We start from the raw sequence: 18,853 nt of genomic DNA, 5'->3' as shown, positions 1-18,853 counted from the left end.
ATTAGGTTAGTTCAGTAGTTTGAATTCACTGTTCTGTTCAGGATAGAAACAAAGATACTTTTTTTTTTTTAGAGTTTGCCTAAGTCTTGAAGAATGTCTACATGAGCTTTTCAGTTTTGTTTGGCAAACAGTTTCAAATTCAAAATTGCATAATTTTCTGCTGTTAAAACACACCAACTCTTGCAACATGGCCTGCATCTGAATTGAAATCAAGCACACATCTTTTACTGATATGACATAACCTCTGTTTAAAGAAAGATGGGATATAATCTTAAAGACAACCTCATCAAAGCAGCCAGTGCAGGATCTGTGTAAAATTATTCTTTTATAGAATTGCTTGCACTAGCTGGCATTTTCTTCAAATGAAAAACAAACATTTGGTTTTGGTAGTTACTGACTACTTTCAAGTTACTTTTTCTTTTATTTCAATTTAAAACAGGCAGACACTCCTTATTAAAGTTCAAAGAATTCCTGCCTGGGTCTAAAGAGAAACTTACGGTGATTTATGTTACCAAAACCTGTACATTTCCGTACCCTGACATTCTGGAAAAATGATGATATGTTTGGCATTATGACACTGTTTTGAAAATAAAGCGGAAGGATTTCTCTCACTGCTGTTTAAGAAATTAAATCCGTATCATGCAAACCTGGTACTAAACATTAATTTCTACCTGGGGAAAGTTTTAACCAAAGATACCTTACTAAGTGTTTTGCACAGCTGTCACTCCATCAGTATTGTAACCCAGTGTGAGGAACAAGCACAGCCTGAACTTAAAACTGAAGTTTCCCAATTCTGCTGATCCAAGTTCTGATATAGGGCATCTGCAGCCTGAGCAGATCACCCGGCCCTTTCCCTTTCACTGCCCGCAAACAGTGATTATTCTGCTTACATACAGACTGCAAAGCCTGATCTTGCCACTCAGCCTGCAAAACGCCTGTGGAAATAGCATCAGTGCAACCACCCAGAGAACCGACGAGCTCGAACTTACATATATCCTTCTGCCAGGCCCGAGGGAGGCAAAGCCCCGACCACTGCAGACGGCGAGAGGGGCAGGTGAGGGCAGGCCGCGGGGCAGGCCCGGCGAGGCCAGGGCGCCTTCCAGTGGCAGTCGAAGGCCTGCCGCCACTGAGAGGGCAGGCCCTGACGGCTCCGTGTACGTGCAACACAGAAACCTCAGCAAACCCACCCGCATGGCAAAGCCCCGCCGCCGCCCGAGGGGAAACCTCGTCCCGCGCCGCTTTCCCGCCCCACCTGAGACTACATTTCCCGTCGAGCCTTTCGCCGCGGCAACGTCCGCCCTCCCCTAAGGCCGCGCGGCGCCGTGCCCTGCCATTGGCCAGATTTGAAAAGAAGCCGCGGCCGTAGGTGGTACGCTGCGGTGCGCGGGGCAGCGGCGGGGCTTGACCGGGCAGCGCAGCGGACTTCGCGCGGAGGGGGTCGGCGGTTGGACTTACTTCGCTGAGAGCCTACGCCAAGCGAGGTAAGCCCATGTGGGTTGCGGGGCCGCTGGGCCCTCGCTTGAGGAAGGCAGGAGGCGGTGGTTGCGGCCGGCGGGTCGCGGAGCTGGGGAGCAGTGTAGGGGGCTTGCCTGGCGGGCGATGCTGAGGCCGCTTCCACTCGCGGCCTTTGTGGTTACTAGCGTTGCGGGGGGTGAGACGTCAGGAGGGCGGGTGGGGGGCAAACTTTTTGGTACTGCTGTGGAGCCTGCAAGTCGCGGGTAACGCCCGGCCCAGGGCCGTGATGCTGACAAAGCCATGCGGCAGCGTCCCTATAAGAACGGGAAAACAGGGCGCAGCCTGCAAGTGCGAGATGGATATTTGCAGAGGGAAGGTTTTTTTTTTTACTCTTTATGTTTTCTATAAGCTGCTAGCTGTGTGGTTTGGAGCCTTTTTAACCCTTCCTTGTGCTGCCTGACAGTCTGTGCTAGTCTGTGCGTGTACTGTGACCATACTTTCCTTTGTGTGCTACTCTGGATCCCCTTCTCTGCGAGTGCCTTGTAGCTCTAAACTGATGTCACTGTAAGCAGAGTTATAATGCCATATCCCAGTATACCAGTGGTTTTTATTGGCTAAAGCCAGGCAATGCATCTGTTTACACTGGAACAGCTAAGGTAATTACAATGCTGTTATGATGCAATGTGGAGACAGATGGATAGTCTGCATCTTACGTTTTGCATGCTGTCTGGGGTTAAACCTTACTGATTGGAGTGCTGGGTTCATGTGAATGCTTTTGAGTTCCAGTTTTGCATACATAAATTAATGTTTGGCTTTGGCCCCTTACGTAAAAAGACACATAATGAGAGCATAATCTTAAGCTTAGTTTCAAGTGCAAGTTGTTATATTTAAACCAACTAAAATGTCAGTTATCTAGTAAATATGTTTCCTGTCAAGGCCTGGTAAGAATTTTGTAGTGTGACTTCGTGTAGCTGATGAATAAGACTTCTAGATCATGGCAGCACAGGTATGTTTCTTTCTGGTAGTAGCTTATTCCCAGGTCAGTGTTTGTTCAAGCTTTGATAATATTACAGGCCAAGTTTTTCCTGGTTTTCATATGATTGTCTTACAAAAATGAAAACATCGGATCAGAAGAAACAAAATAAACATTGCTGCTTATTTTATGTATAGCTTTACCTCATTTGCATCTTGGTGACCTTTGTTTGCCTTCAACTAGTCTAGATAGGAGGACCGAGCTGTTAAGTGTTTTGTCACCAAAGTGCAGGCATATTTCAGGTTTTTTGCTGGGGGGAGCAAAAATGTAACAACTGCATAATAGGCAATCCTTTTCCCTAGTGAAAGTGCTTTGAACATAACACACCCTTGTATATCCACTCTTTTAATGGACACTCTATGTTATCCATTAGTATTTAGAGAGAATTCTATGCATCATTGTAGTGTAGAAATGGGAATGTGATATTGGAAGACCATAGAATTGTTGTGTCTGAAGTTTAAAAACTGTAGGGGGCCATGTGATAGGTGTCTAATTGCTAGAACGCTTACTGCTGTAGTCTATGAATAATTACACAGTAAGTTCTATTAAACTTAACCCATTAGAAAAGCTGCCAAGTCACATGTGTAATATCACAGGAAAAAGCAATTGGAGAGTAAAGTGCAGAGAAAATACACTAATATTTGTAAATAAAATGCACTTTTACAGGTTGTTTCTGAAATTTACTTGTCTACAATCAACACTGAATCCATTTGTTTTCATTTTCTGTAGCAGATTTTCACTGCTCAGAATGAGATGCGCAAAAATCATTAAATGAGGCATTAATAAAAGAATTGCTGATTTGTGAAATGACTGCAAAAATTACTATAAAGCAGTACTTCAACTTGTACTCTGCATTAAGGTCTTGTAATTTTGTAGTGTTACCTTAATAGCTAAAACTATATGTTAGTCTTCAGAATGTTTCTGAACTCTGTCTTGTATTAAGCTACATAGTGTTACCTTTATAATACCAACTATTTATGAGGTCCTGCAGAGCTAACAGTGAAGTTTGGTTACTCTTGCAATGAGCTTTTTTTCTAAATGGACACTGCAGAGGGATGATGGAGAAATGGATATGGAACAATATGATTGTTTTGTTTGTTTTTAATTATATCTTCCTTGTCAGACATGGCTTTTAACAAGGCTGTGGTATATGTGTAATGCTTCTCCCTGGTAAGTAGTTGCTTTTAACTGGAAGAAGAAGGGCTGTTCTTGTTTCATCATGCTGCGAACCCCACTGCAGACCCTCAGCCCAGTTATCAGAAACATGTAATGTAAATTATGAATAAGATAAAGAAAGCTTTTTCCTTAAAGAAATTGTGGCTATTGGTTTCAAATTGATTTGTTTTCTGAAAGACTTCAGAAGCTCTACGTTATGTGATCAGAGAGAAAAAAAAATAGTTTTATCTTGCAGGATGGAACTGACTTTGGATAATGAGAAAATTTTCAGACCATCCTATGTTGCTAGTGTTGAGCCACAAAGGACAGGACCAATAAATGTTGAAGATCTTAAAGCAGATCTCTCTGCTGAATTTTCTTTGGTTTCTTCAAGCTCAGACACAAGCCAGGTAAGAAAGCTTTAATGTTGGCATTGTTTGGATTTATTTTTTTTAATAAGCTTAGTCCTTTCATCAATAAGATCAGAATTTTACTGGGAACATAAAAACCATCTTTAGCATGTTTTTAATTTGGAGGAGATATATAGGATTAGACCAAGTTGTGTGGCACTGCATCGATACCTTATTGGATGCATGAGTCTTCTTTCAATGAAGCTAATTGCCAATTCAGAGCAGCCTAATTATAGATTGTTTTTGTGGGTTTCATTCTAGATCTCTAGTTGGCCTGAATGTGTGCATATACATATATATGTGCTGCAAGAGTATTAACTCTTAAAGTTATCACAGTGAACTTTTCCAGGAACCAAAGCACTTGTGAAAACTGATGTAGTGAATTGCTTTTGTTTCCCTTGTCATCAGATAATTCTGTTCAAAATAGCCTGATGAAGATAAAACTGCCTTAACATGCTAGTTAACAAACAATCTAGTCACATTTCTAACTTTCTTAATTTTTCTTTTTTTTTTATAATTTAAGAGGAGCAGTTTGGACTCTAAGGGACACATACAAGTTTGCCTGCGTATTAGACCATTTACATCATTGGAAAGAGAAAATGAATTGCAGGTGTGACAGTTTAAAAATACTTCAAATGTATGTTTGGGGTGTTCTGCATGTTGTGTTGTGGTTGTTTTTATTTTTTTCCCTCCTGTAAGCTGAGCTTTTTGTACTGTTTTCATGCCTGCATTACTTGTGCTTCTTTTTAATAGAACTGCGTTTCACTTGAAGACTCAACAAGCATCATACTGAAGCCACCCAAAAACTCTTTGAGTCGACTAAGTGAAAAATCTGCTGGACAGATGATACAGAAGTTCACTTTTTCACGAGTAAATGACTTGTCTTCAAAAGTTTTTAATTTATTCTTGGAAGAAATTGTTTAACTTACATTATTTAATACCAAGCAAACTAGATTTTTAAACTGCCAATACTCATTAACATTATAAACAGACAGAATTTAAAGGATTCTTTAGAAGTTTCTAATGATCACTTGAAAGTATAAAGGTGTTTCTTGGTAATGCTTAGGTGTTTGGACCTGAAACAACTCAAGAAGAATTCTTTGAAGGTACCATGAAGCAACCAGTGCAAGATTTCTTAGATGGATATAATCGTCTTATTTTTACATATGGTGTTACAAATGCTGGGAAAACTTACACATTCCAAGGTATAAGTAGCAATGTGTTCTCCTTGAATGAACTACTTTTTTTTAAAGAAAGGATTACTCCTAGCAGAAATATACCTCTTTCCTTCATTTCAACTGTAGTCCCTATACACTGGCTTCTCTTGAACATTAATAAATAGCTTTTGAAAGTCTCCTTCCATAACAAATATCACTAAACTGCCAAATGACAGAGTCACTGTCAGAGTTTACATAAACATATAGTGATAGTTCTTTGTCAGGCTAATAATTTCAACGAAGTGTGTGACTTCTTTCTTTCTCCAAGTGTCTACAATGTCAGGGAGGAGAGGGAGTTAAGAAAATACATGTTTTATATATCAGAATGTGAGAAGTGTCTAAGTTACTCTACACCAGACTAGCATTTTGTTATTTTTCTATCGTTATTATAGAGGTCATATGCATTTTATATGCACTGCCTTCAAATAAGGAGTAGTATTTGAATCTGTTTCAGTTACTACAGGCAGAGAATAAACGTTTTGAAAAGTTTGATTACTTTTAAGTATTTCTGTCTTGTCTCAAGTTTCTGAGTTTATCAATAATATCCTAGGAGACCTTGTCTCCTGATGTACTATTTCTGTACTGTTAAAGCTCAATATCCTTTCTGGTCAGATGATGTCATTCTTCAATTATTTTTCAAAACATTTTAACAAATAAGGTAATTGGATTCCCATGGAAACAGTTTGTCCTATAATGAAATGGCAGTTTTAGATGCTGCACTGCTTATTTTATACACAGAAGTAGAAGACCAGTGAGTTTTGTGCAATATGAAATTCATCTTTATTGAAGTGACACTGTCTTCTAAGTGATCATGCTAGGTGAATTATAATTAAAGACTACTGCCAGTAATTTCAGTTACCATTAATCTGGGGCAATAATGGGATGCTCTTTCCTGTCCTAATAAATAATAGGCAAATAACAAACCCCCAAATTCCTAGTGTATAGTCCCCTGTGCTTGACTAGTTTGGGGTATACTGATGTGGTTTTTCAAAAATTTTTGATTGGTGTCTTTTCAGACTCTGGAGACCTTTTCATATATTCTTTTAAGGCTTAACTATCAACTTGTGATAAGAAATGGCAGGGCAGCATGTTGCTTACTGGGTTCCATGATTGCTTCTTCTGTTATTCCCAGTATGGTCAAAATAGCCTTTCAATTTTGGCATTACATGGGAGCCTGTATTCATTCACTGGCAAAGGACCTAAGTGAAAGATGAGGCAGGTTTTAGGACTGTTCATTGTTCACCAGTGATTTACTTTGTCTCTGTTAAGTTGAATTACAAGTGTCAAGAAAAATAAGAGTAGATGAGGAGAAATAAATGTAATGCAACAGTATTTCAATTTAATATGTTGGCTACTAGCTTGGTGTTTGAGTGCCAACCAGATTTTACATAGGTTCTGACTTAGGCAACACAGCTAGTGCTATAATTAGTTGAAAGCCCACCTGTTTTGGGAGTAAGAGAAATTATCAGAGGCTGGAAGATGATACTGTAAGTCTGAGACAGGACAGTTGTTTCTCTTCTGCTCTCCCTTCTCTGATTTCTAAACCAGAGAGAAGGGAAAAGTTAGGTAAACATTTTTTTAACTTGCATTTGGATTCAGAAAGATCAAGTGTGTACTGAGGCATTTGGCTCGTTTTTGCCTCTTGGGTGCAAAAGTATTATGGTCTGGTAGAAGAGGATCTGGGACAGGGAAAGGAATGAGTCTCCACAAGGCTTCTAGAATATTTTTAGTAGGGTCTGTGGAATTAGTATGGGACTGCAGCTGAGAACTGAGCCATCAGTTGTATTTCAAGATTAATTCCTTGAGAGAGTGAAGGCAGTCTATGAACTGCAATTGAAAAACTGCAAATATCTAAATGTTTGTTAGTTCTGGTTTGTTTCTTTTTCTTTAAGGCTAAGCTTATGCAGAATATCCCAGCAGTTTTTGTTTTATGTTACCCTCTTACTGTCTAGAGGGTAAAGCATGAGCTGTTGCTGAAAGCCAAATACCTTTCAAAACACTAATGACACTTGTTACCTTGAGAATACAAAAACCCACTGCTTCATGCTGTAAGTGTCCTCCAAATTTCTCATCTATGCCTCGAGATTAGAATTGCTTATCTTTGTCTTCACTTACCTGTGTACCTTGTTTACAGTAATAATTAGGATATTTCTTTGCTGTGTTGCTTTCAGGGACAGAAGATGACATTGGTATTCTGCCAAGGACTATGGATATGTTGTTTAAAAGTATTCAAGGGAAGCTATACACGGCAATGGATCTCAAACCATATCGGTGTAGAGATTATATAAAGCTGACTAAAGACCAAGTGAGAGAAGAAACTACTATTAAAAATTCAATACTTCGCCTAACAAAAGAGGTAGAGGAGCACTTCTTTCTGTACTGATGAGTAAATGCATCTTTAGATAGCTCAATTTCAATGGGAAACAACTATATGTATTTAAGCATCAATGTGGCCATTTGCTGTCAGCCAGCTCTTCAGATTAGCAACAGTGAGCAATAGAGCTGATGGACCCTGATTTTCTGTGAATTTCTGCCTTGTGGCTGAATACTTGATAGGATGTAAACTCTAAGCTTTTTTTTTTTTCTATGGCTTGGGCACCTAATAATTTAGCCTCTGGGCTTCCTTGTGCTTAATAAGGACCAAATACAAAGTCTCTCAATCTGTGGGGATGCTAGTAGGTCTGCTCCTTTAAACGATTTACTGTCCTTCAGGGTACTAGAAAGAAAATGATTTCAAGTTCGTTCCTTTTTTCAGTTTGGCAAATAACCTCAAAGGGAGCAAGTGTGTTTTGGTTTGGTTTTTTTTTTTTTTTTTTGAAACAGTAAAGGTATAAAGCTGGTGGATTTCTAAAGATCTCAATTAAAACAAGTTTCTGCTGGTCTTCATGGACTGCTCAACAGTGATCTGTTTAAAAATAAACGTACTTCAGTTTTATGAGTTGCCTGGAATTCTAAAGCTGATTAGTTCAATTACTATTATGGGGCACTTGTATTTTGTATAAACATAACTTTCTCTTGGTGTCCTTAATTTTGCAATGAATGGAACAATGTAAAACTGAGCATAGGCTAGGAATTGGAACTAGAAAGGGATTATTGCGCATTTTTTTCAACTCTAGTGAAAAGAATTATCTGTCTTCCTAGTGGTATGCTAGGTTATAATAGGGTGTTGTGGCTGTTGTGAGATGGAATATATCCATTACCTTGATTTTTACCTGTTAGTTAACTGGACTTCTCTAGTGTGAAGGCAGGTGGCAGCAAAATTCTTCAAGACTTCACTTCAAAAGCACAGGCATATGTTATATCTTACTCTAGCAGTCTTTAAGGATTTCAGAAAAACCTGTCATGTATATGTGTTTAAATACACATATATGTCCCTGTAGGTTTGCCACCAAATTTACGAGCTGAAGTATTGTTTTTATAACAACAGTTTTCAAAGTTTGCATCTACTTCAACAGAGACAGGTTTGGGTGGGTGTTTTATATGTGTAAAGCTTAAACCTAAAACTTCCAATTACTTAAATATTTAACTAGTTCAGGATTCACTTCATAGGATCTCAGCCTTATATGAAATATACTCCTGACAAAACACTTAAAGCCCAACCCAAACCACACCTGTTTTTTTTAATCCATGTTTCTTGTCTTCAGCATACTGGGTTTGGTAGATGAGTTGCTCTTATTTGCAGTTCTGTGCCTAAAGAAAAAACAACCAGCCAGGACTAAGAGTGGGAATGGAGTATATGTGTATGAACCTTGTAACCTCTAGCTGTAGGGATTTGTTTTAAATTTTTTTAGAGCTCAACAGAATTAAGTTTTTCTTCTTTTTCTAATAGCTAGGCTTTATTTCAACTGTGATACTGCCTGTATCATGAAGTAATAAGTTGCTCACTTCATATATGAAGTGAACGAGTGTTCTACATTTATCTCTGTTTTTGAGGATTAACTTAGGAAGCTGTAAGATATGCAATCCTGAGTTAGCAAAACACCATTAATAAAAATTTTCAGGACTCTAGATTCACCAGGTTAAGAGTAATGTGTAAACTGCAACCAGACTCCCACAAATCATCCTGTTAAATCACCCTGTTTTTCTGTGAGCTCCCATCCCTCTATTTTTCTATGGCTAATTTTCCTCTGGTTCAGCAAGCTGAAATGCTGTATACTGTAATAGGGCCTGATGTAAGGGAAGTGTCAGGAATGAGTATTAAGGTAAGAACTGTACTTCCGATAGCATTGAACTAGACATGTGTATTCAGGATCTTTGTACTGGCATATTGCAACTTCACTGTTTTACTATGTAGAAGGACAATAGAGCTGTTGGAAGAGTAACTGGTGATGTACTGTCAAGGATATATCTTAAAGTCTGTTCTCCTTTGTAGGTAGACCATCAAAATAGCACTAACAACAAAGCACCAATTGATTCTAACGGTACGTTTTATACTTATTACAATTAAAGCCTGAGAAGAAGCTTTCCTAAGGTCAACAACTGACTTCTGGCCAATGTTATTAATAAAATGACTACTTGGCGTTTTTATATGCCTATAAATTGGACAGTAAGCAGGTTATCTGGGCAGAAAACACAAGGATAAAATGGTTAGAAGTATACCTGAACATGTATTAAATGAAATGAAACTACAGCAGGGAAAAGTGGTATTACTTATGTTATGGAGTCTAGTGGTATCCTGACCCTGTGTAATTAGATAAAACCAATTCTACCATTTAAAAAATACTTAGGTACTACGTTTGCTTTAAAATGTCAGAATGAAGTGTACTTGCCAGTTCAATTACCTGTTTTAGAAAGATACTGGAGACTTGAATAATTCTAAGCAAGCTGTATGTTTTTGATAGAATTTGCAAGTGGGAAAGGAAGTGGTAGAGTAGGTGTCTCTTGCGAATGTGTAGGGTAAGCATGTGACTTCCAGATATTTAAGAAAAGGGGGGAAACTTCAAGGTATTTTTTTCTGTGGTGTTATTTAGAAGGCTGCTGTAATACCAATTTTCACATACTAATCTTTAAATTAATTGTACTAGGTCTATACTGACTTGTTGTATTTTGTACTTGGCAGATTTGGAAGAACTCTTAAAAGACTCAGAACAATCTAGCACAACTGTAAAAAATGACATGAAGTTTTCTGTTTGGGTTTCATTTTTTGAGATTTATAATGAATGTTTTTATGATCTACTGATTCCTATATCAAATGACAAGAAAAGAAAAACACTACGCCTTGCTCAAGACATCAAGGGATGTTCTTATGTAAAAGGTGATTAGAATACATTGGAAACTGACAAATATCTAATTCGAAGAATCAGTCTTATAATCATGTTTCATTCTAGACGAGAAAAGTCATAACTGCGTTCATTGTGGCACTAGAAATGTCTACCTTGAGTGTGAAAGGCAACAATTTACATACATAGAAGTAGCTGTACCTTTAATAGCTTTTTCTCTTTATTCATAGCTTAACTCTAAAAAGCCTTGATATTTTTTTGAGATGGGAGAAATATTGAAAACAACTGTCAAATAATTTAGTGTTTTAGAGATTTTTCCATTTTCTTAAAAATTCTTAAATGTATAACTGGTTCAACAGTTCTGATTGTTAGTGTTTTCTGTAGAGAAACACTTCAGAAAATATGTGAGAAACTTCAGTCTGACTACAAATTACATTTTACAGTACTCTAGTTTAATCAAACCTATGGTTTAATATGTTTTGGGCTGGGGGAGGTGGGGAATTAATAGAACTCAAAATAACAGGTCAGTGTTTGCTTCTGGCCATGATAAAAATAGTGTTTGAAATGCTTCATTTGTTACAGGTTCTTTGGACAATCAAGGCACCAATTCTAGATTAAAGCCTTTTTTGTAGGTGTTTGGCCTGCTACTTCAATCTTTCATATGCCAAACTATAGATTGAAAAAGCTGAGTCAGACAATAAACTCAACTCCCTCATTTCTTCAAAGACTAGAAAAATGTGTGAAGTAGGAAATAGACTCTGCTTTGAGCTATGCTTCAGCGTAATCTTTGTTTATAACATTTGGAAGTGTAAGGCTGTTCCTGATGCTGTTGAGGAAAACTAGCTAATGATTTTCTTGTTTTCCTTAGTTACATCTGGTATTTTTGCTAGTACAATTTTGGTCACCTCTATTTTGACAGAGGACATAATGTTCATATTTTAAGTTATATTCTTAGGGTTGTAGGAATTTACTCTTGCACATACCAAGATGATATGCAGTTGTCATACTGCAGACAAAATTCTTCACTGATTTTTTTTCAGTTGGTGTTCCTGAAAGGTCTCCAAATTTCCCCCACACCCTCAAAATCATAGGCTAAACCAGAGAAGCTGTTGAGGTAGAATTCTACCTTGCTGAATATCCACATAGGACTTTCATACTTGTATTAGAACCTACACTTTGGCTTTTCAGAGTGTAGGCAAAGGTTTCTCATTTGATTTGGATGGAACATAATAGGATGAAATTGAGAGATACTTGTGCTTCCTTTCCCATGGAATGAGGAATCTTGATTGTACTTCTGTCTGAAGCAGGCTTAGTAAAACATTTGTATGTCTCAAGTAAATGTATTTATTGTTCTTTGTGTGCATATACAATCCCTTAATTCCTTCTTTATTACTTTTTGATAATGTTATTTATGAGATGATCATGTTTCTTCTTCCTAAAGATCTGCAGTGGGTTCAGATTTCTGATTCTAAAGAAGCTTTTAGACTTCTAAAACTGGGGTTGAAACACCAGAGTATTGCAAGCACGAAACTAAATACTTGCTCCAGCAGGAGGTGAGAAACATTTTGAGTAACATTGGGCATAGGGTGGTGTGTGGGAGGAAGGAGGAAACTAAAATATGAATTGTGGCTTTTAGGAAGGGAAGAGTCTTTAACAAGGTCTAAATATCTAGGTTTCAGGTTTGGTCTCCAGTAGTGCTATGGGACCCAATGCTTTAAGCCAAAGGGATTCACTCCTTCAATAAGATGAACACACAAAAGCTAACAGCATTGTATAAAATACTCTTTCTTGATCAAAAGCACTTAGTTTTACTCCATTTAATAAATGCCATAAGCATTTCTTGTAAAAGTTTGTATCTGATAGAGTATATGGTTAGACATATTGACAGATTTAACAATGTTTTGAACAGATGTTATGGAGGCTAAAAATACTTTAAATGTTTTGGTCTATTCTATCACTTCGCTGCTGATTTAAATTTTTCCTTTTAGTCACAGCATATTCACAGTTAAGATACTGAAAATTGAAGATTCAGGAGCACCACGAGTGACCAGAGTCAATGAGTAAGTTCAGAGCAGAGAGCCCCTCTTCTTTTGTGATGATCTTGTCAGTTATCTTACATGTTGGTGTACTGGTACTGCACTATATACCCAGTGATTCCTGGTAGACCCTCAAGCATATGTGGTGGTTTCTGCACTTCCTATGCTCATACAGTACTTGGCCCTAAGCGATCAGGTTGCAGTGCTGTTCTATATCTTGTCCCCACTGTTCAGTACAAGGTTGTGCAGTCTGCTATACACCTGAACTCATCTAAGTCCTCATAAGGGAGTGGAGGCAGGGGGAGAGGAAATAAGTGTGTTGGGAAAGGATTTGGCAGGAAGTAGTGTAAAATTTGATTGGGGAAGCAGCATTGAAAAGGATGGAAGGGTTCATGCAGGTGAAGATCAAGAAATTATTCCTCTAAGAGAAGTGATTGTTTTTTAAGCTGAGTGTTTTGTGCATGTTCTAAGGTAAACAAAGGGGATTTTCCTTATCTGCTTTCAGATTGTCTATGTGTGATCTTGCTGGCTCAGAAAGATGTACCAAGACCCGCAATGAAGGTGATAGATTGAAAGAGAGTGGAAATATAAACACCTCTCTCTTGATTCTAGGCAAGTGTATTAATGCACTCAAGAACTGTCAACAGTCAAAGTAAGTTCTTTTACAAATTGCTAACTGGTTGTGGTTTTCCAGTATTGCCTACAACATTTAAAAGCTAATGTGTAAAATATACAATGCTAACATTGAGTCTTGTTCATCTACCAAAGTTATCTTAAACTTGCCTTGTTTTACTTGTTAAAGCATCTAAATTCTAATATTTAAACATGCTACCATAGATTTTTATCAATTTAACTTTATTTTTCTGAGCTTGGTCTATGAAACAAACTTTGGAATAAGTTTAAGGCCCCATTTTCACTGTGGTAAGAGTCAAATTTTCAGCCTTTTATTACTCCTTTATGAACTGACTCCATTTTCTACTTGTAGCGTAACATTTTTTATCAGCAGGATACTACTGTGCTATCATAGCTGTGTACCCTTTGACAAAATTTGTCTGTTTTGTCTAAATCTTTTTAACTTTATCACTCTTCTCCTGAACCATCTAACCAGATGCAGACAAAAGAAAGCCTTCCTACTATTTCTGCCCTAGCTTGGGGATCTAAATAAGAGTGAAATAATACAAAGAGTTGTCTAAAAACCAATATAGTATATAGTCATAGCTGGATGTAACTGTTCAGGAACTGCTTTTTCCCCAGGTTCTCATATGAAGATCTATTTCTGTTCCAGAAGTTAAATGACCTATGTGTGCTGAATGTGCTTTGCCAAAATCACTTACCCCATAATACTGTTCTTGACAGCCTATTCAAACTTTATCACACCTTAAGATGAGAAAGCTTTGCTAGTGTGTGTTCCTGATTACGTTTTGTGAATTTGCAGTGTGTCTCACCTTCCTGTCTTTTCCAGATAGGAAGGATGCATTAAAGCTGGTAGCTGCTTAGAGGGCTGTTACTGTATTCAGAATGTCTTTTTCTGATCCTAATAACTTTGAATTTTAAGAATATAGATATGTTCTAAAGCATGATCTTATAAAGTATTCACAGATGCTCCTTGCAAGTTGAATAGGAAGCAGTAACTTTCTTAAAATTATTCTGGTTTATCAGTTCAGCAAAGCTACTTACGAGCTGTATATGTGCTCTGGCAGGAGTGTCACTACCTTGCTGAGTTCTGTAGTGCTATTCGTATAACTGAACAGCTGTCATGTCCAAATGCAGTCAATCTATTCAGTGGCATGTGTGTGTTTAGTCAGGTTTTAGGAACTTTCATAAAATTTCCTATAAGCATCAAAAACTACATCACCAGCTGTTAAATTTAAGGGTACAACTTCTGACTTTAGGAAATACCAAACTGCTGGGAGATTAGGGAAAAAAGTTATGAGAATTATCTCTGTGTGTTTGATGTATACTCACTTTCTTGCCTAGGCACTTGATATTGTCCATTCCCAGAGGCAGGATACTGATTGAGAGAGATTGCTGATAATGTTGGATACTGCATGCCTGGAGCTAGATATGTTGTTTTCATGAACGTAGAAGGGGAGAGAGAGGTGGGGTGTAGTTTGTAGTGTGAGGCCATGTGACCTAAACGAGGCTAAATGTTGAACATGCTTTTGGTTTAAGCACTCCTATTGATTGCATTGTTACAGCCTATTTGAGGTAATGACTAAAGCGGCAGTCACAACAGCCACACAGTCTGTTCACAAACAATTTTAACCGCTTTAATAAATATTTTTAAGTCTTCAGGCTGGATAGCTCTTACACTGACTAAAAATTATTAAACTTCTGGTCATCTGTTCTTTTGTCTTTAAAGGTTACAGCAGCACATACCCTTTCGGGAAAGTAAGTTAACTCATTTCCTTCAAGGATTCTTCAGTGGAAAGGGGAAGGTATACATGATAGTAAACATAAGCCAGTGTGCCTCAGCATATGATGAAACACTCAATGTGTTAAAGTTCTCTGCCATTGCACAAAAAGTAAGTGTGTTATAGTTTATCTGGCTGTTCAGTACTTCTGATATGCATTTAAAGAGCAGGTTCCCTCACTTCGAAGAATATGAATTGGATTTTTCTGTTTCATGTTGCAATCATATTTTCTAATTTTTTAACCATTTGTTGGGGCTTTGTTGGGGGCATACACTTTTTTCTTTGGAGTGGGAGCATCTCTTACTGAAAATCCAGAATTCCCATAAAATGTTCAGTCTAACAAGACACTTGCTATATTTGGAAGAAATTCCTGAGATCTAGGTGAATTTTTCTTGTGTAATCATAACATGGTCTCACATAGGAGCAATTACAGGTGGCCCATATACTGCTGCTATCTTAATTTGGAATACTGCTTACCTGAAATACTGATGAAATATGTTGAGCACCAAAGACTTTTGGAAGTTATCTTTATATCTATAGAAGCTTCAGTGGGAGAGTGGAGGTTAAGCAGAATGAGTAGGAGTAAGTGCAGTGATATAACCCTGGCAAAGTTGGAAGACAAAAGTATAGGGTGCAGCTTTAACAGAAGCCATGGAAAACTTTTACTGACAATTAAATAGGTTCAAAGGACAATAGATCCAGGCCTTCAGAATGTGGGCTCATCTAATCAGGTTAAGTACAATACTGAAAGGAACAGACAGTAAGGGTGATACAGATTTTCAATAAATAGATTTGTAGGATGGCATTTGTGTAATGCAAATGGAAACTCAAAGTATAAGAAATACAGAAATCTGTTGGTACATGAGGTGGCAACCTTCTTGTAGGTTGTTGAGCGAGTGAAACCTGGTGTTGCTGGGATGAAAAGAAGGGTCAGACTATGAAGCAACTCCTTTGTACTCTAGCTCGAAATTGGTCTAAGTAGTGACTGAACAGAGGCTAAGCTGGGGGAGTACTATGCTCAGGAGACCTGTAGGAAGGTACAACAGGTGTATCTTGGAAGTGCCAGTAGAGGTTTCAAAAATACTGAAGACGTTGTTCTTTATTTTCTGGGCAGATTTTAGTTATGGACACATCTATTCTTCCCCAAGATCAGTCATTTGGTCAGAAATCAAGAGAATCTTCGCTACTTAGTCACACTAAAATGCCAATTCCAAGGAAAAGAGCTACTATCCTGTGGGACAGGAGCTTAGAAGATGTGATTGAAGATGATGATGATGAGGTGGAGGAACAGCATAGTATGTCAAGAGAAGAAGCAGTGCAGGAACATGAAGAAAATCAAGTTGTTATTGGAAAAGAAGAATACATGGTATGTGTCAGGGCTACTTTAAGAATTAGTATAGCATGGAGTCTTGAAGCAAAGTATTCTCCTGGTTTTCCCCATCTCTCAGCTATTTTTTTTTTCTTTATCTCTAATCACTCTTATTCTACCTAAATCCAGCATTAAGAACTAGAAGTGGGATTACTCAAGATGTTGTGCCTGGTTTGGGAAAACTCTATACTGTGTCTAAATATAGACTGAGCAGTGAGAATTGCAGATATGGCTTTCTTTCCTTTGGGTAGCCTGGGATCAATGCATGACAAGTATTACCTGGTTTTAGCAATACAGAAGACTGTTACTTTTGTATTTTATGCATAAGAAAACTTAGAAAACTGTTCTTTAAGTAACAGCAGATTTAGTCACTTCTAGGGGAAGACAAGGAGGGAAGAGGACTAGAGACTTTGTGGAGGTTTCATTAATGTTGCCTCAAAAACAAGTGTCTGGAAAAGAGCCAAATCTTGTGGAGCTTAAGCCTGTTTACAAGAATTCTTGAAGCTGTTGTAATAAACTTTGTTCTCTGCAAATGCCCGCTCTGTGCAAACTTACAAATTGCTGCATTAGTACCAAGCAGATACTTCAATCTACTCAAATTTTTCTGTTTATGAATAAGTTAATAAAAGAACAGGAAGAAGTTTAGTCAGCTGGAAGAATAAAGTGGTGGTGTAGTGTTTGAGGAATGAGAAAACTCTCTTCTGGGAAACTATTTCTTAATGAAAAACTTAATGCTAATGGTAATTCTAGACGATGCTGAGTCTTATAGAAGAGTTGAAGAACAAACTTATTACTGAGAAGAAGACTAAGTTACTGCTGGAACTAAAAATTCGTGAAGAGGTGACACAAGAATTTGCCCAATATTATGCTGAGCGGGAAATAGATTTCAAGTAAGTTAGCTTTAAGTGGTTGTAAAGTTAATGGTTAAAAAAAAAGGGAAGTGAATTCACTCTTTTTCTAAATCTGTTTCTTGGCCATAAGAGACCATACTCTTCCGCTAGACTTTCTGCCTCTGTCAATAGATCAGTTTCTGTTTGGACTATGAGTTTAGGAAAAATACTGGGTAGGAAAGGCTTTTATTTTGGGGGGTGAGGGTGTATGTGTGTAATCTCTAAGCAGTGTTTGTTACTGTAGAGCTCTCTCTAAAAGAGGTTTGTTGATAAGATGTCTATAGTAAGAGTGACACTTCCAAATTCTTCTGTTGCTGCAGTCTTAGTGATACTCCAAACAGGTATTCTGGCTTAAGAAGATTGGAAAAAATGCTTGTAGTTAAATATTATCCATAATTGGTGTATATATATTTCTCCCTAAGTGTTCAGGGGATGTGTGTGTGGGAAATATATTTTGGTATAACAACACCATTTTGTATATTGTTCTGCTGTGCCGAAATAAAAACAAAAATTATCTTTGTTTCTGGGCAGCTGTACTAATAACACCTTAGTAGCTCATTGGCTAGCTTTTAGCTGACTTATTTTTCCTATTATAGAGAGTGCCTTTCTCAAGAACGAGAACGGCTTGAAGAAAATTCTGAAAGACGCCTGGAAATCTTCAAGGAACTTGTAAATGGTTTTACTAATAATGCAGATGAAGAAAAGAAATTAAAGGATCAGCCTTGCAGTGAACAAGCTGAACCTCTGGTATTTTTATTTCCCCTCCCCAATAACATCCCTTTCACTAAATGCCTGTTAAGGTGATGGTATGTTTGAGGATTAGAAGAATTTTTTCAAGGAATTGCATGCTGTGTAACTGTCCTCAGGAAGAAACATTTATTACGTGAAATAGGAAGAGTTGCTAAGACTCAGATATGCGTTTAAAATCTTTGAGATTTTCTGTACTTCTGCAACACAGAGTGAAAATTACTGTATACAAAGAAACTGGGGAAAAAGCTACAATTATGGTATAAACAATTGCATTAAGTGCCTATTTAATGTATTTGAAGCTGACGTATTAGGTGTTACATACGGACTGTACTGGAGTGGTCCCAGAGACTTTTACAGTTTTAAGGCTATTGTAGCTACAACTGAAGCAATGAGAATTGTATATACACTTAAGCCATAACTAGATTCATAATTTGAGGCTGGCCTTGGAGTTTGGAACCCTTTGTTTTTAAAAAACTAAGAGGAAATATATAATAATAAAAAAAAAAAAAATCAGTGTTTTGAACTTATCAACTTAATTTGATAAACTACCACAACCTTCTTTGACCTCACACACTCTTACTGATATATGAAAATTTCAGGTGTATTTCTTGTATAACTGTTGCCTTGCTGTGTTTGTGCAATGTTCTCATCAAGTAAAAAAATGCTAGCTTTTATATTAAATTTGGAGGGAATGCTTTTGTGGTGATTATAAAAGGGAAGGTGATGATAGGCCATTAAATGCTTTAAAAATAGAGTAGCTACTACCTGATATCAAGGACTTGTGTGTGAAGGTAGACAGAAACTGGCAATCAAATTGCATATAAATCGACAAGATGGCTTTGAAGCCAGAATTAACTGTACTTACACGTTGGCATTGATAATGATCTTCCAAATTTTGAATAGAA

The 18,853-nt window shown here is 37.5% G+C and overlaps 2 protein-coding genes across 6 annotated transcripts in view; one reads left to right on the top strand and one right to left on the bottom strand.

Annotated features, from left to right (window-relative positions):
• PANK1 (pantothenate kinase 1) overlaps positions 1 to 1,270 on the bottom strand; it is a 48,087-nt gene extending 46,817 nt beyond the window's left edge. For 3 of the 4 annotated variants that reach the window (XM_033001754.2, XM_033001753.2, XM_033001758.2), the window contains exon 1: positions 990 to 1,261. The gene's annotated coding sequence lies outside the window, so the exon portion shown is untranslated. Of the gene's footprint in view, positions 1 to 989 lie in introns of all 4 variants that reach the window. The other variant, XM_042786814.1, reaches the window with a different exon arrangement.
• A 108-nt stretch (positions 1,271 to 1,378) lies between these two features.
• Positions 1,379 to 18,853, top strand: part of KIF20B (kinesin family member 20B) — a 43,389-nt gene continuing 25,914 nt past the window's right edge. For both annotated transcript variants that reach the window (XM_042791717.1, XM_042791716.1), the window contains exons 1-15: positions 1,379 to 1,481; positions 3,900 to 4,053; positions 4,577 to 4,663; positions 4,807 to 4,923; positions 5,120 to 5,258; positions 7,442 to 7,626; positions 9,643 to 9,691; positions 10,330 to 10,524; positions 11,931 to 12,042; positions 12,478 to 12,549; positions 13,031 to 13,177; positions 14,888 to 15,050; positions 16,054 to 16,305; positions 17,059 to 17,198; positions 17,795 to 17,945. In XM_042791717.1, the coding sequence (XP_042647651.1) occupies positions 3,901 to 4,053; positions 4,577 to 4,663; positions 4,807 to 4,923; positions 5,120 to 5,258; positions 7,442 to 7,626; positions 9,643 to 9,691; positions 10,330 to 10,524; positions 11,931 to 12,042; positions 12,478 to 12,549; positions 13,031 to 13,177; positions 14,888 to 15,050; positions 16,054 to 16,305; positions 17,059 to 17,198; positions 17,795 to 17,945 (1,962 nt within the window). In that variant the 5' untranslated portion in view covers positions 1,379 to 1,481; position 3,900. The remainder of the gene's footprint in view (positions 1,482 to 3,899; positions 4,054 to 4,576; positions 4,664 to 4,806; positions 4,924 to 5,119; positions 5,259 to 7,441; positions 7,627 to 9,642; positions 9,692 to 10,329; positions 10,525 to 11,930; positions 12,043 to 12,477; positions 12,550 to 13,030; positions 13,178 to 14,887; positions 15,051 to 16,053; positions 16,306 to 17,058; positions 17,199 to 17,794; positions 17,946 to 18,853) is intronic.

Source organism: Tyto alba, unplaced genomic scaffold, assembly GCF_018691265.1.
Source record: "Tyto alba isolate M040663 unplaced genomic scaffold, T.alba_DEE_v4.0 Super-Scaffold_1, whole genome shotgun sequence".
Classification (NCBI taxonomy): Eukaryota; Metazoa; Chordata; class Aves; order Strigiformes; family Tytonidae; genus Tyto; species Tyto alba.
This window is presented reverse-complemented; position numbering and strand designations above follow the sequence as displayed.